General features: G+C 37.3%; 1 protein-coding gene across 3 annotated transcripts in view; it reads left to right on the plus strand.

Moving 5' to 3' along the window:
- The window catches only part of bean1 (brain expressed, associated with NEDD4, 1), a 42,379-nt gene extending 21,738 nt beyond the window's left edge, over positions 1 to 20,641 (plus strand). For 2 of the 3 annotated variants that reach the window (XM_043245572.1, XM_043245573.1), the window contains exons 4-6: positions 3,599 to 3,799; positions 4,974 to 5,115; positions 17,061 to 20,641. In XM_043245572.1, coding sequence (XP_043101507.1) covers positions 3,599 to 3,799; positions 4,974 to 5,115; positions 17,061 to 17,430 — 713 coding nt within the window. In that variant the 3' untranslated portion in view covers positions 17,431 to 20,641. Of the gene's footprint in view, positions 1 to 2,897; positions 3,327 to 3,598; positions 3,800 to 4,973; positions 5,116 to 17,060 lie in introns of those variants that run through there. The other variant, XM_043245574.1, reaches the window with a different exon arrangement.
- Positions 20,642 to 20,683: the final 42 nt, after the last annotated feature.

Raw genomic sequence — 20,683 nt, forward strand, 5'->3', positions numbered from 1 at the left:
AAACATTTTCCACCCGCTCTTTGACCCCTTAACATTTTTCACTCTACACTGCAAAGCTGCACATAAGCAGTGTGTATTTATTTCTGTGTCCATATGAACAGGTTATTCACACTGCCCACGTGAGCCGAGTGGTGCCGAGTAACAGGAGGTCCAAGTACAGTTTCAGCAATGAGCATATTGCTGCCTCGCATGCTCGAAGAGCCTTTTGTTTTTTACAGTGAAGATTCAGGTATAATCCTGGATTATTTTAACAGTTTATAGCTAGTCTGGGCTTTCAGTTTTTATTTATGTAGGCCATGTACGAAGAAGCTTTGGCACTGGGATGTATAAGATGCGTTTCTGATATCAGAATAATAGATTTTTAGAACAAGCCTTTTTCAACTTAGTTTCGGTAGACTTAAATTTCGAAAGTTATGTATTTTATTTGTAGAGTTCACCCAAAAATGGAAATTCCGTCATCTTTTACTTAACCTCATGTTGTTCCAATTCTGTGAGGGTGTCTTTCTTCTGATTTAGTGCAAAAGAAAATATATTTTAACAAAGCTGTTGACCAGACGGTTGACTGTAGTCCTTAACTTTCGCAGAAAGACTTTTGCAAAAACATTGTGGAAGTCAATGGCTACCGTTAACTGTTATCAGCAATTGAGGCTTTTAGGACTTGTATTCAGAGAATATATGCTCATACTTTATTTCAAGGCTTCATTTTTGCTGTTAACTAACCACTGCTATGACTTTTGCCTCAAACTCCTAATTTATTACTTAAATAGTTAGTAAGGTAGTTGTTAAGTTTAGCTATTGGGTAGGATTAGGGATGTAGAATATGATTATTCAGAATATTTCCTTTATAAGCGCTAATAAACAGACGTTGTGTTATAGGCATGCTAATTAGCAATTAGTTAACAGTGAGAATCTGTCCCTTTACTATAGTGCTGATGAGTGTACAGCACAAAATAGAGTAGTATTTTGTCAGTGTAGAACTGAAAATGGGAGTGTGAGAAAGTGCCTAATGTTGAACACAAAATGTGGGCTGCAGTTATAGAAATCTGTGGCACAGAATTGGATTGTTCCCAGTGGGAAGCATGACAAGAGAAAGGAGAGAAGAATAATGGTGAAAGTGTGAGTGTTGTTGTGTGTGTGCGTGAGAAGGAGAGACCGAAGAAGGGCAGGAAAAGCATAAGTTGTTGTGATTATGCAATAGAGTTGTATGTTGGTCTGCTGCAACCTTCAGCATAAAGCCATGTGTTTTTTTTTTTTTTTCTTAGACAGGACAAGGATGCAAGAGCTAGAGGGAAGGACAGTAGAAGGACATTACAACTTACATAAGCCACACACTTATGCTGAATTCAGTTTAACGGGAGTGAACTGATGTCCCAAATGCAATCTCAGTTGCATTCGGTTCATAATGTCACACATTTCGAGGGAGAGGGCACAGCAGACATGTTAGCATACTCCATCTGGATGCCTGGAGGTTGCCATGCTGCTGTAGTCCTGGAGATGCAACCATGCGGTCTTTAGAGACCTCACTGCCAACCCCGGCACTTACGACCCATGTATTAGCACACAATAAATCAGATCTAAATGCAGATGAATGAATGAGTTGAATGAATAGTTGAGCAAATGCTTCACTTTTATTCACTACTTACTTTTCTGGGTTAAGTTTAAATCTGTAGTACATGTATTTTACAATTCAAAAGTTGGTGGGGTTGATAAACCTTTTTAAAATTTTTGTAAGATATTTTTTTATGCTTGCAAAGGATGCATTTATTTGATTAAAGATTAAAAACAGCAATATTGTGAAATATGTGTTCTTCAGAAATCATTCTAATATGCTTTTTTGATGCAACAACTATTTGTTTGTTGTTTACTGTCAGTGTTGAAAACTGTGCAAAGTGTTGAAATGTTCTTGTGAAAAGCTGCAATCTTTTAATGAACGTGCTGTTCAAAGTAGCATTTAGAATTTATATTATATATATAATATATATATATATATATATATATATATATATATATATATATATATATATATTGTAACGTTATAAATTAACATTAACATACATTTATATTTTGACAACTTTGCTGAAAATATATTTTAATTTATATAATCTTAACTGACAGCGCTACTTAATTTCTATATTCCTTTGCTTAATTAATTGAAAGGTTACACAAACAGGTTTCTCACGGCATATTTCTAGAGTCACAGGAACATTTAGGTATTTTAACAACAGTGTATTGCTGTATTCCACCTTCAAAATGTAATAACCGACCAACATTTCGCACCTTTTTTTATTTGCCAAATATGTACTTCACAGCACAGCTGATTTTCTCTGAGTGCAATATTTATAAAAAAAATGTCAGTGTTTTGTACTTATATTTTAAACTTACATTATTGCACATTATCTTGAAAACAAACCAGTTCAAATCAGTTAATGTTCATAATTGCTTTCAGTTCTGTCTGACGTTCAAAAAAAGCCAACTGTCAAGTGGCAGCACACTTTTAGTGACTTTCTCTATTGCTCTGGTTTACCCGCTTTGTGTGAGAAAGCACGTGTGATGGTAAAAATGCTAAACTGTTGAAGTCGAGAAGGTCTTGTGATTGCCTGGTAATCTTTTTGTGTTGAATCTGTCAGGTATTTTGAACAGCCTGTGGTGTGACGATACACAAATTGCATACATTGACAGGCATGTGAATGACACACTTATAATAAAACATAGTTGAGTGGTATGGTTTTTGTTGGATTTTTGGGGGGGATATTTTAAACAGCCAGTGATTACCATACACTTTTATTTAAAATAAAAATTGTATTACTTTATCATTATTATTGTTGTTATACTCCATCTGCAGCTTATGAAGTTTAAGAAATTTTCAGATGGCATTAAACACTTCCTGATGTTTCCTTTGTCCTTAGAATAAATATGGATACAATTGAAGCATTGTGCTGGCCCCACAGATACACTGATTTGATTTCTGTCTTGTTTATCTCCAGGAAGGACTGGAGGCATCAAGCCCACAGAGTGTTAATATTATCATCTTTCCCAATAGGCTTTATTGAATCTGTCTGTATCTCTGTAGCCTGTGTGTGTATGTGTGAGAGTGTGTCTGGCCTATTTTGGCTTCTCTCTGGTCCTAATGGAAAGGGTGAAAGAAGTCAGAGAGGAGCTAATGGCTGGAGTTGGGCTTCTCGCGAGCTGACACGAAAGTCTTCCACCCCGCATATTTAAAAATTCAAACGGGTCAGGATTAAAATTTAAACACCGCAGACTTGAGAATCTAATCCACTGAGGGATGAAAGTCTGGGGAGCGTTCCTGATCTGCGGTCCTCAGAGAGGTGGGTTTGCGAGTGTGAGTGTATGTCTCAGAGCAGGGCTATTATATATTAACTGACATAATCCCACACCGGTATGATCTTTCTATCTGTGTGGGAAAGAAGAAAATGTCTCTTTTGTGTATTATGCAACACCTGCTGCTGTAAATTATTGAAAGTGCTTCAAAAACTGACCATCCGTCTTGTCTTTGTCTTTTTTTTCCCTTCTTTTCTTTCCATCTTCCTATCCTCATCATTCTGTGGACCTTACGCACATCTACCGTCTCCCTGTACAGTGAGCTCGAACCAGAGCAGTCATGCTCATGAGTACCCAGACTGCCAGGAAGGGGGTAATGAAGCCAGCCTGCTGGTGTCCCCTCTGGTGGTGGCTGGCATCGTCATCGGCCTGGTGCTCTTCCTCTCCTGCGTCACCATCATTGTGGGCAGCCTGCGCAAAGATAGCCGCCTGCGCAACCCCCACCTGCGTGCCAGCTACGGTCAGTGCTCTAACTTAATAGGCTCCACAACATATCAAAAACACATGATGGTTTTGTTTGTAGCTTCTGTTTGGCATAATGACATTCATGACAAGTTGATTTGTTGAATGCTCAGACCAGTTCTACCATAGCACTACTACTGTACTTCTATCAGTTAGCCTTCTTCAGTAGTTAGTGATATGATCAACATATTTCTCTCTCCACATAAACTGCAAAATTATGAAGATTTAGGTTTAGTTTAAACTTTTTATGTCCTAGCAGAGTAACCACTGGTTTATTTGATCATGAACCATGGTTGTGTTTAACCGTTTTGTCGTTTTCAAGCTTTTTGTTTAGTTTGTTCCATCTTTCTTTAAATGTCACTTAGTTTGATTTTCTTTTTTTGGCTCATGCACTGACATTTCTACATTTTTAATGAGGTCATATCATGAAAAATAAATTTTTCCTTTTAGATTGTGTTCATTGTACTGTGAAAACACCGTTTTACCTCTTTATTTTTATCCCTAATCATTTCAATCTGATCTTTACAGATTATGAGGCACATGCATATGTTGCTATGGTCCTTCATGCGTTTACATGTATTGTGCATTAATGAAATATAAAAAATAAACTTTTTATTGCCATTATAAATGCAATGCTTTACAGTAATAGCTCACACCATTCATAATTCCAAAGTTCATATTTGAAACACAAATGACAGATATTTCTATTTTAAATCTCTTGAGATTCCTACCCATCCATTGATAGTCAACCAGAACGTTGAAGGTTAAGAAAGTTCATAAAGAGGTTGTAAAGGAAATCCATAGTGGGTTAAACCTTCTAAAGAGACATCATTATTTTATATGCCAAGCAGATTTTATTAATGATCAGCGCACATTCATTAAGTATGGTATAAGGAAGATCGAATGTGTCAAACATCCTTTGTTCTCACATGTCAAGCATTGGATGTACCAAAATATCTTAGGTTTTCTATCTTAGAGTGTGGCAGGCATAAATAAACAATCAAAGAATATATATATATATTTTTTTAACGTACCATTCATTTTCAGATTTTTTTTGGGGGGGTATAAATAAAGTAATATGCAAAATACAATTATAAAAATGCCACTCTCAATAACATTTTTAAAACACGAGAAACAGAAATGATCCTGTTTTGTTGCTGTTGTTTCTGCAGCTCCAGATGGCCTCTCATATGGTGGCTCCATTGGAGAGCTGAGGTCCACTTGTGTTGAGGACTTTCCTCCTGCATTTGACTTCGACTCATATGTGGAGACGCTGTCTCAAGTCAACGTCATGTACCCAGACTCCCCACCTCAGTGAGTCACTTTTTACCTCTGGATCGAGTCTGTGTGGATATATTTTGTATGTACAGGGGAGGGTAGAGGAGGGAACATGTGCATGCGTAATCGGTAATGAGATCATTTTATCGGCTGTGACAGAGAAGCCACACTTCTCTTTAATGAAGTTAAAGAATTCCATTCCGTCGTCCCAGTCTTTAAAGGCCTCAGAGTAGCATGAGCTGATAACCATGTTAAAAGCCAGCTAGAGATGCTTAAGATAGAAATAGTCCAGAATAATTTGCCATATTTTAACTATATTTCACTCTTTTCTCTCTCAGCCTGACTTGAAGAGTAACTTGCACCCATCTTATCAGATTCAGACATTCATTCTTGAAGTGTCTGTTTGAAAATAATGAAAGCTTTTCCAGTTAGATTAGTTCTGGTGTCTGGAAAAAGCTGAATTGCTCTGTGTTAACACAAACTTTACGTACATTTGTAAGCTAAAACCAGAGTTTTTTGTAATGCGTGAAAAATTGGGAATAAGACAAATAAATTGGTCAAAAGCATTAGCAAGGAACCAGATGGACCAGGTGTATTCACTCTTCTCAGTTCTCTTTTCTATTCTTCTTTCTATGTTCAGAAGGTTTTACTTTTCACAGTCCTTCCTCATCCTGTTAGTAGGGTTGGACACCTTCAACTTTTCAGTTCTCCTAACAAGCAGGGATTGCTGATAAATGCCATGCCTTTGCACTGAAAAAGGCTTGGTGTGTTTGATCTAAATGGCAGCTTGTCTAATTGGCATCTTCAAAGAATCTGTCAGTTCCGTTCCTTGCCATTTAGCCTGCCTGCCTTCACACAGCGACCCATAAAATACTCCTCGGGTAGGGGAGCCCGTCACAGGGGGATGTCTCAAAGCGAGAAAGGTGTGTTGTTTAAAAGATCTCATTCCAACACTCTGATTTTAGCGTGGATGTCAAAACCAGATCCTAAAATTTTGAAATCAGCTCAAATGGCCATTGCTGTTTTAGTCATACTTATAAGAGCACGGCAAAAGCAATTTGATTGCGCAAACTAAAGAACTTCATAACCTTGTAATGCATTACGAAATCAATACCAAATCATTAGCTGGGGCGATACATTTCAAAATGACTATGACCTCAGGGATAACTGTTCATCTCGGAGTCATTATAACTATACTATGTATCAAATATCTACAATCTATCCATTTGGGATCTATAAATTGTATTATTTTATTTTAAGCAAACTCCAAAACTGTTATAACCTCCTTTGGGATAGGCTTTATATACTGTTTTTTTTATGACTTCATAATAGCGTATAATCTAAAGTTATTATGACTATATTAGGAACATTCTATTATGAGGTCATAGTGATTTGGAATGTTTAGCTTCCGAAGGAGAGATAAAAATGTCTTTAAAAAGTGATATTGAGCTCAATGATATTAGAAATGATATTAGAACTCAAATACTCCTTATGAGGTCATTGATTTCAATTCATTAGAAAATCAAATATTTTCTATATATCTATCTTTAGCTGTAAGTTCAAATAATTTAGCTGAAAGTTCAATAAGTAAGTGAAAAGAATGATTGCTTAGTAAAATGTAAGGAGACTGGATTTAAAGTCATTTTAGTTTTATACTGTAATTTTCAGATATGAGCTACAGACCATATTAGCCCATTATTTTAACTACCGGTATTTATCAAAATCAAGTTTGAGTTGAAATATTTTGCGTGATACAGTAAAGGTGATCTGTTGTTACTCATACTTTGACAGTGGGGGATATCTACAAGGACATGCAAATCAAGCATATATGGAACAATTATTTGTAAATGGTAACAAAGTGAAGGCTAAGCTTATGAATATTAGTTTACATGACTGAACAGTCTTGGAAAATTATATTGAGATATAATCATGAGCTTGTTAATATTCTAGATGTGCTACAACCCACCCATCTTGCCCTCTTATCCCCCTTTAAATTTAAAACTCTGCCTGGTCATATATTTTAAATGTGTCCCTGCTCTAAAGGAAAACTGTTGCGTGCCACGGTCAAAGATGTTGACTCGAACAAAGTCAAGGTTGACTTGTGACTTCATGCAGAACAATCGCTTCTGATTGACCTGACTGTTGAGTCAGTTAATCTGCTTTCAAAGTGCTTCTGTCTAGTTAAGTTATTTAGCACTTTCTCAATACTGAACTGCTTCCTCGGTTATATAACAAATATCTAAATTGTTAAGCATGTGGCTGTCTGTCTGTGTGCGTGTGTGTGTGTGTTACATATCAGAGAGGAAAGGTTTAGTTAGGGTCATGCTTGTGCTCAACTTGCCTGCCCTTCATGGCTTGTTTCACAGAGTGCCAATGTTATTTACATCTCTATGACAGTTCCATTAGGCTGGCAGAGCCCTCTGGTGAAGCTCTGTGAAGGGGCTTTTGAACAGGGTGAAATTACCTCTCCCCGGGAGCAAGAGCTACCTGAAAGAGCGGAGCCTCCTCCTATTAAAAAGCAAATTACGACTGATATAGCATATTAGTGCTGGCCTGGAGGCCTATTAAGAATTACTGAATAGTGTGTAATTCTGTTTGGGAGAGATATCCGACCCTCAGTCCAGATACTCAATTTAATTAGAGACCAGCAGTCCATACCCGCACACCTTTGTGAGTGGATGTAGTAAGATGATGGAAGATTACCACTACACACTCTTGAACATATTTTGCTCTGCATTGAAAAGGCTTTATGCAGTGAAACAATGTTCATGGAACATTATTAGGGTGTTAGGGTTCCAGTCCTCCAATCTGATTGGCCACGCAGAGTTTCAAGAGTATAGTTTGTTTGTCTGTGTTTGTACATTCCAGATGCACTGTCAGTTTATGTGTTAGTGTTGGGGATTTTTTACTAGCTCTCAGATGGTAAAGCCATTAAATCATTCATTCAGCCAATTTGTTGAGCGAGTCATTAAATCAATCGTTCAACTGATTAGTTAATCAATGCTGATTTATTCAGGAAAAAGTGTCATCTTTTATGAGTGAGTAAATAAATCATTCATTCAATCAATTTGTTTAACAACACTGATTCATCCGTGATTGAAAAAGTGACCCTTAATGAATGAGTCATTGAATCAGCCTTTCAACAACAATACTTCATTCAGGTACACAGCTGTGTGTTGCTGTGTAGTGCCCATCCCAGATGTATCAGATGGATCTGAAGCTCAGCGCAAATATTTTGTTAAACTGTGCTTCTGAACAGTGGTTTGAAATATTAGTATTTTTACTAATTCTGTTAATCCATAAAAAAATGGCACTTTTTAGTAATTAATTGTAATTAATCCCACTTAACGTTAGATTTTTTTAAATAAACTTTTATAGCGCAACAGTGTAGCTTTGTGACATGAGTGACGACAAAACTATGACATTGCATACTTGTAGTTTAATCTGTTTTAATAAGGTACAGAGTTTTAATATAATATAGAGTGTACAGCAGCATTTGCATGTGCAATTAAAGAGCATGCTACAGGCATAGTATTATGGCTGACAGGAAAGGAAAATGATTTTTACTGCCAAAATATAGCCTGACAACATCTCATCTGACCACAGGTTACTTTTGTAGCCAAACCTAGTTCTGCCCCTGCGTTAAATGTAATTAAAAGGATAGTTTTAATTATATAATCCAGCATAATCTACTCACCCCGAAGACATAGGTGTTTCTTCTTTCAGGCTAACACAGTTGGAGTTTTTAAAAAAATTTATCCTGGCTCTTTTAAGCTTGGTAATGCTGGTGGATAACAGCCTTTATTTTGAAGCTCCGTAAATTGGATATATCCCTCGTGAAACTAACCTAAACACCTGAAGCAGATGGATGGGTTTTTGTAACAAAAATATTTAAAATTTTCACATTATACTGTACTCCGTGCCAATATCCGGCAACTTACGTCATCCATCGTACCGGAAATCGGCTCTCATGTGGGAAAAAAACAGAAGTCAGTTATGTGACGTGATAACCCCCCGAAGGCGTATAGGTATATGGCGTGAAATATGCCATAATTTAAATTAATGGGTGAACTATTCTTTTAATGTTGGAAACTGTAAAAAAAAAAAAGTTTTTTTTAAGCTTCAACTTTGAGGGTCCATTCACTTGCATTATATGGATTCACAGAAATTGATTATTTTTCTGAAAATCTTTGTTTGTCTTCAACTAAACAACAAAGTCTTATTCTTGAGAAATGGCGTATCGAACTGTTATATAATTTTTAACACATCAGCGCCGATGCGATTGCTTGTGGCTAAATTACAGCCGTGCTGATTTTTGGTCTTGCTCGTCTGATAATTATTTGCTTAAATGATTTGGTATCTTACAGAGGTGGCATCTTTTACAGTGAGACCTGGATTCCAGTGTTCTATAGCATTTAGTATGGTATCTGTGAATTTGGAGTGTTTCGAGAGGAGGAGGTGTTACAGCTGCTAAGGCACTGAAGCTGAACGGAGCTCTCCATCACTGCCTGCCTCTCTTCTGGCCTTCATTCATCTGTGCCAGAAATGAGCGGGAGCGGAATCACTCTTCAGATCAGAGGAGACGAGCCTCCAGTCACATCATAATGTGCATTTATCACCACTGGCACATTGCAGCCGCCGTATTACAAACTCAGGGCTCTCTGTCTTCACAGTTAAAGTAACGTAGCTACAAAAAATATGTGCGTAGAGGAAGCAAATTGTGTGTGGGCTTGCATAGGATCACTGTGCTGTGCAGGGATTGGGCTACCTAGGCATTTCCACATGCCACCTTTGGGAGCCTGCCAGTTTATTCTACATGCACATATGTGGACTCTAACATGGAGTCCACCGCTATGCTGTTCTTTGATGTCTTCAGGACTTTGGAATGAAGAGCCATTGGCGCAGTGGGTGTAAGTGCAAGCCCATTGCTAGAGAATGGCAGCGTGTTTGTGTGGCTGTGCTTGTGTCTCTGTGGGACTGGCAGGGAGGGGCTGTGGCATGTGACTCATGCCAGGGCTGCTATGGCCACAGATGGCACCTGGGAACTTGCGCTCAGGGCATGTATATGAGCTGCTCACCTGTGGAGCCCGTGAAGTGCCACTTCCGCAGAGCGGGAAAAAGCTAGGCAGATCGCAGAAACACACACATGCAGTGTATTTGTGTGTGTGTGTATACTCTATATATATTTATAGTAGGGGTGTAACGGTAAACTAACATGGCAGTTCAGTATTGGACGGTTCATTGGCCGTCTGGCGATGGACGGTTTGTTATCGTTTACCGAACAAATAACCTTTTCTTAATATATTAATTTAGAATAAAATTTTCACAGGGATAAAAAACTTTCCTCAGCTTCTTTTCTAAACTATAGTGAGCATTTTACTTTAGGTTACAATTAACAACAGACCCCAAACTTAAATTCAATTACCATGTATTTTTACTATTATAATCAAAATTGTTTTTAAATCAACTTTTAAACTATGCAATATTTATTTGTTGTTGAAATATAATTATTATAGGTTACATTTACTTGATATAACCTATATAATTTTTAATTTTGCAAAATGCTCTTCACCTGACTTTCTCTAGCAAATAATGAGGTGGACACTGAATACTTGCCTAAATGAAAATAAATGAAATGCTGCGGGGCATTTTGTTTACAAGGGGTTTTAGTTACTGCGGTTGAAACACTAATTGTGTGATTACATGAGGGGTGAAATCTTCACTCATGTATATTTCAAGTTAAAAAAAATAATGTTAAGGATGAAGGTGTAACGAATGAGGGATCTGAGGCGTGCGGATCCATTCGCAGGCTTTTATTGGCTGAAGGCATGGTCAAAGCAGGCAGACGTCAAAACACAGCAAACAGGAGTATAAGAGGCAAGGCAACAACGGAATCCAAAAAACAGGCAGAGGTCGGCTCAGGCAGCAAACAATCAGAGTATCAAAGACAGGCAGAGTCAAAACCAAAGAATCTATAACAAGGGGAACGCAAGGCTAGGCTAACTAGGAACAAACAAATAAACAATCAAGGCCTGCTTCAGTATTTATAGTCTTACAAACAGGAAGTAGCAGCAGAGGGAGTGATCACAGAGCATCCAGAGGTAAGGGCTCCCTCTGCTGGCTCGGAGACAGAAGGGGCGCTCATGCCAAGCATGCATTTATTTGATCAAATTAATTTAATACGGCAGAATTGTGATATTTTGGAGTCTTATTACAATTTAAAATAACTTTGTATTTTAATATATTTTAAAATGTTTCTATGATGGCAGTGTCATGTGATTCTTCAGAAAACATTCTAAAAGACTAATTTGGTGCTAAAGAAACTTTCATTCAAACATAAAATGTATTATGTTTGTTGTTAAAAACAGTGCTGCTTATTTTATTAATTAATTTTTTATTCAAAAGTTTATTATCAGTAAGATAACAAAAATGTAAATGGCGTAAGGATGCAGTAAATTGATCAAAATTGACAGTCAAAAGTAATTGTTCATTGACGTTTCAGTTGATCAAAGAATAATGAAAATGTTTAAAAATAACTTGAAAATAAACGCAAAAATAATTGATTCCAGCGATAATGGACGATTATTGAGCACAAAATAACATATTAAAATGATTACTGGTTCACTATATTAGTAAATATTATTAATTTAAATTGTTATTGCATTTACTATTGTTGATGCATAATATTATTTTTGCATTCAAACGTTAGCTATTTTATTGTACAAATTAATTTGAAAGATTGAGTGTGGAATGACAGAGACTGAATTGCTGTCATCCGCAGGTGTTGTTCTTCATTCTCTCTGGGGAAGTGGGAACTTTCTTCATTAGCCCAAGGTGCAAAAACAACTGATGCTCATATTTGTTCTCGGGAACAACAATTGCGGGAAGGGGGGCATTAAAGCAAATGCAGGCTGTTTATTATTTATGGATATGGAAAGATGAGAGTCACAGTGATGACTAGGCTGTGACATTTGCATAGCCTGATTAATGAATTATTGTCAGTTGAGGTGGCATCTCGGTAAGTGTGTGTGGAGGGGTCCCTGAGGAGAAAGCTGGATGGTGCAAAACAGTTCTCACCTTGTTCGGAAGAGAGCGAACAGCTTTATGTAACACTCACACGGAGGGATATAGAAAGTCCTAACAGATCTCCGTGCTATACCCTCTTATCATCCAGAAAAGACCAAATTAGCTTTCATACCTTTTTCCGGTGATTCATCGCAGGGCCTGCGTCGACATTTTGAATGTGCTTTTATCTCGATAGCACCTCGCGCGCACACTCGCACATGGAGGACTCTCGATCGGAGTCATTATTTATGTATGAAGAGCAGGGAAACACACCGCTGAGGGTAACCAGGGTAACAACGGACGTCTTATTCATATTGATTACAGGTGACACAGCAGGTGTTGTGAACCTTTAAATGAACACAACTGTATCAGGCTGTAGGAGTAGAGGTCTACATGGAAAATTAAGTTGAATCCTGAACCCAGTCTATAAATCAAAGTCTTAGACCTAATCCAGCAAGACCTGTCGAAGTTTTTCAGTTTGTTTTTTAAATGATCTTATTGTGAACAGTTTACCTATGCATATGTTTATGTGAAATTTCTCTCTGATGATGTCTGCTGGACTTTTCACTTAAACCCTGCATTATTTTATTTTTTTTTACAATCGACTTTTTCCATCCAATCAAAAACAGCTGCACATCAGTCAAATTAAGCTACCTTTGTTACATCACAATTTTAAGATGGAGTTTTCTTCCTTGTGGTATGTACTCTGTAAAAACTAAATCTGTAAAATTTACAGTGAATACTATAATTTCGATAACTGCTATAATGTTGATATACCAACCTATCGAAAGCCCATCACAAAGAGCTTTTAAATGTATGGACATATATGGTCATTCACACAAACATGTTCTAAAAACATTCAACAACATTAGATGCAAAATACAACCCTAATAAACATAACTGATTAGACAAAGTGGAAACATAGTGATTGTAAAAACCCATCAAATTCAAACAAAATTTGAAATGCAAAGCAGGGAATTCTGGGAACTTCAGTTTACGTTTTCACCGGTACATTTTACAGGAATTTGCCATTAACCATTTAACAGATTTTTACTGTAGCATTTTACAGTTATTTCTTCCGTTAAAATCATGGTAATTTTTTTACAGTATAGTTTTACTGTGCTGTGATTTAATTCAAAAAAGAAGGAGTGTAAAGACAAAAACAAAGTAAAACTAAAATGTTTCGTTTTACATTTTGTAATAAATACTAGATTTCACTTATTAAAAAGCACAATTTGAGCTATGTGACAAACATTTGAAAGTTAATAAATAACACACACACTAAACAACCAATTTACTAAAAAAAATTCTACTATTATTTATATAAATAGTATTTATTGGTTAATAATATTTAAGAAAAAACAACAACAGCCATCATTAAATTTGCTAGGCAATTCAGTCAAAAGTACAAAGGCAGTGCTCTCACATACAGCATTGAAGTTATACAAAATATATCATGAAAAATTTTGCCCTCAGCCAAAACTGTTTATTCTGGAATAAATAACAGATTAATGATAGAATTAGATAGAATTGATAGAATTTCTGAAAACACCAAAGCAAGTTTTCTTTGAAGTCCACATTCAAAGTAAATCTTACCAAAAAACTCTCTGTGCAGTCCATGACACAAAAACAGTATTATTTATAAAATGATAGTGGATTTGGGTGTCTGCCATGACAGTTTAGTGAATTACAAATTACAATGTGGTTTTGTTTATCTTAGTACATGGGCTGAAGTGAACTGCATGGGGGGTATCTGTTTGATTCACAGGCATACGCAAAGCCAATCTCATAATGTAACACAATATAAAGCACAACCCTAATGAAAACACTGCATAATGCATTTGTATACAGTCCAAAGGATGTAGTCATTGGCAATCATTGCCAAGTTTAGAAGCAAAGACTGCCGAAGTGTGTAATTCTTAAGACGTAGTGACGCCGCAGTACATCTGAGTGCAGTATTCTCAGGGACGTGTGCCAGGGCATTGTGGGGTTATGAGCATTCAGCCAAGCTGTCAATACTGCTTGACCTGCTTATGGTGGCGGTGTGAAATGTTCCAGGCGTGGGGTCCCGTTTGCGCTGGTCTCCACCTGTGCTGATATCTCGATTGGTATGTTCAGTTAATGTGCACCTTTTCTTGCACTCACAAATAAATGTTGTTGTTTTTTAAATACTAAAGTGCAAACATTTTCACCACAATTGGAAAAAGTCATAAATATGAAGCATTATTTTTTCCTTGTTTGACAGAAATGGGCTTCCACATAAAGCACTAAGAGTTTCTGGCTTGAGTTGCACAAGGCATGGTATACCATTACTGTAGAGGTTCTCAGGAAATATATTAACACTGTGCCAGAGAGATGTGCTGCTCGAATTATAAAGTTATGACTTTTTAGTCAAAATTAGACTTATTCACATTTTCTTATTTACTTTATGTGATGCTTCTTTTGTAAGCTGTGTACATTTTGGGGTTTTATCTATGCAAGTCCATGGAATGGAAAAACTTTGAAGCTCAGTATCTCAAAACTGCTCATACTGCAGATAGATGAGGAAATATTAAAGTTCAAAGTGGAAAAAATGAGTCACTTTCATGTTTCATGAAAAATATGAACATTTTGTAGGCAAAAGGGGTTAATATTTTCACATCTGTTGGGGGTTCTAATAATATTTAATATAATATGTATAAATATTATATTAAAAATATAATATTTATACATCATATAAATTTTAACCCTTGACATTATGACATTATGCACTACTAATAAGTGTGGCATTTACACACCAGTGTATCTGTTTTTGATTGATAACTTCAGCTGCTCTAATCTCAGCCAACTAGAGATTCAGAGGCAAAGCTAAAGACTGACCCTCAAGCAGCACAGATGTTATTCAGAGTCCACACGAAGAGGCGTTTTTCGTGTTCATCGTGTGGTACGATCATGACAAGGGAAGAGAAACGGGAAACAGAAACTTTAGGAGAATGTAACTAAACTGATTTAATCTGAACCACTTTTTTGGGGGGTGTTTACTCACTCCTTTAATGGGCCTCAGTCCCTGTTATCATCACCTCTTCCAGTCGAGCAGGTGGTGTGTTAATTAGCCCTCATCACCTCACTGAAGCCTGACGGAGGAGGTGAGGCAGTGCACGAGAGACCCTTCGCTGATAAATCAGTTTATTACGATGGTAGAAGCATCCAAAAATATTCACGTCCACAAATGGCAGCTTAATTCAACAAACAATTCATATATCAATTCATTGTATCTATTTACAAGTAATATATGCATAATTCCTATTCACTTAAACCTGAAACCAACATTTTTTAAATTCGATTTATTGATTCGCTGCTCAAGAAACATTTCCACTTGTCTGTTTTGAGAATAGTTGCAGTAATTTTGTTGCGGAAGCATATTCTAAGGATTCTCATATGTTATTAAAAATAGCACAAAATGACATTTATTTCAAACTAAAATCTTTTGTATCATTACAATTATATTTACTGTACTTTTATCCATTTAATACATCCTTTAACAGTATTGATTTCTTTAAAAATACATTTTTGTAAACCATCCACACATCTTTTTTTACGTCGTGTCTATAACAGAGATCTTTGTGCCCACCACGAAGCTCTCTCTCTCTGTTCATCTCTCATGTGTAAGCCTGGGGTGGCAGCTTAAACCAATTCTAGCATCCCGTTTCCGCTCTCACTGACAGTCTGATATGGTTAACCATACCAAGATCCAATTACCCTGCTGCTATTCGCTCTTACTCTTTCTAACACTCTGTGCTCTGCTCACGCTGAGGTCACAGGCATAAGACTGCTTCACTTTACTGGAAGCGCCCGTGAACCTGGTTAATGTAGCTCACCTCTCACACACACACACACACACACACACTCACCTTCACACAAACAAGTAGGCCATTTCACTCCCTTTGTCTCTCTTTTTGTTTGCTTTTCTCTTGGATGGACACATCAGGCTTTAAATCTGATGTGCTTCACTGAAGCTTTGTCTGCCGTGCAGCAGGATATCGCACAGAGAACCTGAAATTGGCAATTTGGTGTGGTGGGAAGGAACAAAAACAGAATCAAATGTCAGTAATACTGAGTGTTTGGCATTCAGGTGTTATAACAGCATACACACAATATTATCACCTTAATAATATAGTCATAAAAAAGCAATACTATTGGAAAGCTAATACTTTTTGAGAACTGGAAGTTTAGATTTGCAGAAGTGCAAAATGGCTTAAATGTATTATATATATATATATATATATATATATATATATATATATATATATATATATATATATATATATATATATATATATATATATATGGCTGGGGTCCAATCTAAAGAAAATAAATTAAATACTATATATACACAACAAATAGGATTTAATCTTTATCATTTTAGTGTCATATGTCATTGCTTGAATGTTTTTTGTGAATAATTTGCAGCTGCTGATTGTTAAGAAAAGGATGAAATATTAATTGACCTATCATAATGAATCAGGATTTATCAAAATATGTTGTTCTATACTGACAGCAAGTTAAAGTATTTACAAGAACATTTTTGTGTAGTTTTTATGAAGTCTCAAATATAAAAGTCAATTATTCAATTCTGGACACACCATGTTGTCTTCATAATATCAAACAGTATCTTTTCCCATACAGAAAATAGGTGTTTAGCGAGGAGGTGTAGGTGATTCTTGGCATAAATAAATGTTCTGCCCTCTAGTGGTGATACAATACAACATACCACATGTACAGGACGTCCTACTTGCTTCCCTAAATAGTTATTATTGACTTTTAATTAATATTGTTATTGACTGTGGTGTAGTATATTGATAAATACATAATATTGTTGAAATGTTATTTAAAATCAGATGTGTATATATTCATTTCTAAGCGGTCTTTTCTTTCAGTTATGATGAGTGCGTGGGACAAGGGACGCAGATATATGTTCCTACGGACGATCCGCCCCCCTACTCCCTCACAGACCCGTGCCGGGAGCATCCCGCCCCTCACCATCGCCGGGAGATGGAGGACCTGCTCGCCGGTGCTTCTTGGGTGTCAGCAAGCGGCCCGTCCCATTACCCGACCAGACTGCAGGACTTCAGGCACCAGCCAATCGCCTCCATCTCTTTGTCAGCCTTACCTTTAGATGAGGCGCCGCCGTACGAGGCAGTAGTGAGTGAACAAAACCAGCCCCTTCCTCTGATGCCCCTGGATCTGCTCAAACACACATCAACAGACAGCAGTCCTCAGGACGGCGTTTCCCACAGGATCCTGTAATCCAGGCCTCTCCCGCACACTCATACGTCACTGTACCAAACCAGCTTTCGAGAGGGACTGTATTGTGCGTCTGGGGTCTCCGGAGTCGAGAGCTGAAACGGACACCTGCAGGAGACCACAGTTACCTCTCGCTTCGGCCGACACAGACACCGCACCTCCTGTTTCCTGTGACCCAGCGGGAGCCGTCATGAGAGCACAGGGCTATCGACCACTTTTTTGTGCGTCACCTCACTTTGTCTTTTGCTTATGGTGTAATTAGATGTCGACGTGTGTCCTCTTTTACTGGTAGACTGATAGATGATTTCAACACCACAAGCAGCGCTTTCAACAACTACTGAAATGTGCCCTTCTGGAGGTCAGAGAAGAGCGGAGAGCCTCTTAATAAACCTGAGGCCGTAATAGAGATATTTACATAGGAATAGATATCCGTCTTTCTTTTTAGAACGAAAATGTGTATTTCTGCATGACTGACTGTGTTTTTTCAACAGGTCTATTACAACTTTTTCTTTTTTTTTGTTGCTGTTGTTTTTTTTTCTTCAAATTTTGGGTTGGTTTGGGTTTCATTTGAGGATCAAAACCTTTCATTAAGGTTGTCCTAAATAGGACAACGTTTTTGATCCACTTCAAATGTTGACTACTATTTACTTTTTCTAAACGGAAAGGTTTTTTTTTTTAAGACGATATTTTGTAAATTTAATAACTAGAAAAACTAGCAAAGATGAGAAATTGTTATCTTTAATAGAAATCTGAATGTCATCACAAAAATCAATATGCTTTTAATCCACATTTTTTACCCATCGTTTCATTTCTTTTCTCCTTTACATCAGTGGTTCTCAACCAGAGGGGCCAAGGGCCCACTGGGGGGCCTAAACCAAGCTTCCTGATAAGCCTTCAAATGATTTCTATTTAGTTATATTAGCATAATCTTAAAAGAACAGTTTTAAAACTTAAAATATGCTCAGAACATCTCTAGACGAGCTCTTCGTCCAAAGAGATTTCGAGAAATTCAGCATGACGTCTCTTGCTCTGCAGTGAACGGGTGCCGTCGACAGCTGATAAAAACGTCACGATAATCCACAAATAATCAATGTGAGCCCGGTCCATCAGTTAAGCATCCTGCGAATATCGTCTTGGGTTCAAAAAAGGTTGAGAACCGCTGTTTTACATCAGTTTCACTGTGATTTATTTATATTTCCTTCTGTTTGCAGAGACCGCTGTTTTCCTAGTCTCAAACGCGTCTGAAGATCTTATTAGGTGAACAGCAGATGTGCGATAAGCGATATCAATGCATAAGACGATACAAACTGTAGTTAGAAAGGGCTTTAGGAAACACTTCGCCAAAGGGTGTAAAACAGTTGTTCTCCAAAAACTGCATCGATGCTGTGTACATTAGAACATACGAGCTGAGACTGCTAACTAAGTAGCTCAATTGCAAAGTCGCTGTAGCATCAACGTTATGAAACGAAACATAAGACACATTCTTGCTGGACACATTCTGTGCTTCCAAAACATTCACGTATCAGATTCGTTTCTGTTTTTTTTGTTCTAACGTTGCCCACTTCATTCATCGTAACACAATGGCTTCGCCACATGCATGTTTCTAATATACAATGTGCCTATTAATCACCATGACTGTTAGATTAACGACAAAGTGAAGGAAATCTCATTCCAAAACACGCGTATATACATACATTTGTTTCTATATTTAAAGGCTGCCCAGAAACGACACTGCATGACACCTCACCTCCGTTCTCGCCACTTTCCCCTTACGGCACGAAAGTGAATACTTGCAGAAAAAAAAGGGACCGTAAGGAATTTTAAAAATCGAATTTGATGCATGAATGCGTTTCTTGTGTAGTGAAAAGCAGCTCAAAGCAGAAATGAATATTAAATGACCCTCTGTTATTTATTTATTGTAGTTCGAACGGATGTCGACTTTGGACTCTCATATTATAGTGCTTTTGACTTCCATCGGTGTTTAGTTGAAAAGTTTATACTCGCCGCCTACGAAGAAAGGCTACTTTTTCTATAACGACACGTCTGAAGTAGCATTACAAGGAAATTTTGTGGATGTCGAGCCTGTCTCGTATAGCTCTGTAAAGGCATGAGCTGCATTGGTCAACACCTTAGATGACGAAATGATCCAGATGTTCTATGACGTAATGAGTAGAGGTGTGTTTAGCTGTTGCCACCGCACTGTAATAACACTGTGTATGTAAACCCTTGAGTCGAAGGGAATAGTTGACCAAAATATGGAAATTTGCTGAAAATGTACCCTTTCGCCATCTAAAGATGTAGATGGATTTTGTTTCCTCATTGAAACAGATGTGGAGAAATTACAGCGTTACATTGCTTCCTAACCAGCGAATGGGTGCCGTCAGAAGGAGATTCAGAAACAGCTGATTAAAACATCACAATAAGCCAGAAATAATCAACCTGGCAGTTGTTTGGAAGCTGTTTGTTTGTAAGGAACTCATTTTGCATTAAGGTACTTTAACTTGAAACTATCACATCTGGTTAAAATAATTAACAACACTGAAAAAGTCCATCTCGGATGTTCTTTTACATCAGAATCTGACATAAGTTTGTTTAGAACTGCTTCGGTTTGTTTCTGTTTGTGATGCAGACTCCTACTTTTTCACCGAAAGCCATATTATAGTATATTTTCAGCAATTTTGCGTTCTTTTTTGTGAACTATTCCGTTAATTCACAATTGTTAGCAAGGCTGTAGCATCTCCGTGTGCACAGAGATCAAATAAACACACACACAATACAGATTTAAAGGAATATTGCCAAACTCTCAATGAAGATCTACTTCCCATCGGTCACGTACGGTATTTATTTTCCGTCGGTTTTAGGGTTTAGTGTATGTTGGCCGCACCTAGTGAGCTGAAGCTCGTCGAAATCACTTTAAACCGGCTTACATTTGTGTGCTAAACTATTTCAGCACTTCCATTAGACCGCGCAGACATGTTTCTCACACCAGAATAGCACCTTACCATCGAAGCTCCCTGTAAATGTTGACTTCCATCTAATGAACACATCCCAGACGTGTTATTTCTCTGTCACTATGTTGTGGTCGGTTGTCCAAAGTGATGATGCTGTTTCATAGAGCTGCAGATATTGATGTACGTTTTGTATTAGAGTCTTTATTCCTTTACCACTGTATCTTATGAATAAATAAAATAAAATACAAAAAACACGAGACTTCTATCGATCAAGATGTCCATCTTTTAATCCTTCCTCGGAGAAT

The sequence above is a fragment of the Puntigrus tetrazona genome, chromosome 7 (assembly GCF_018831695.1).
Source record: "Puntigrus tetrazona isolate hp1 chromosome 7, ASM1883169v1, whole genome shotgun sequence".
Taxonomy (NCBI): domain Eukaryota; kingdom Metazoa; phylum Chordata; class Actinopteri; order Cypriniformes; family Cyprinidae; genus Puntigrus; species Puntigrus tetrazona.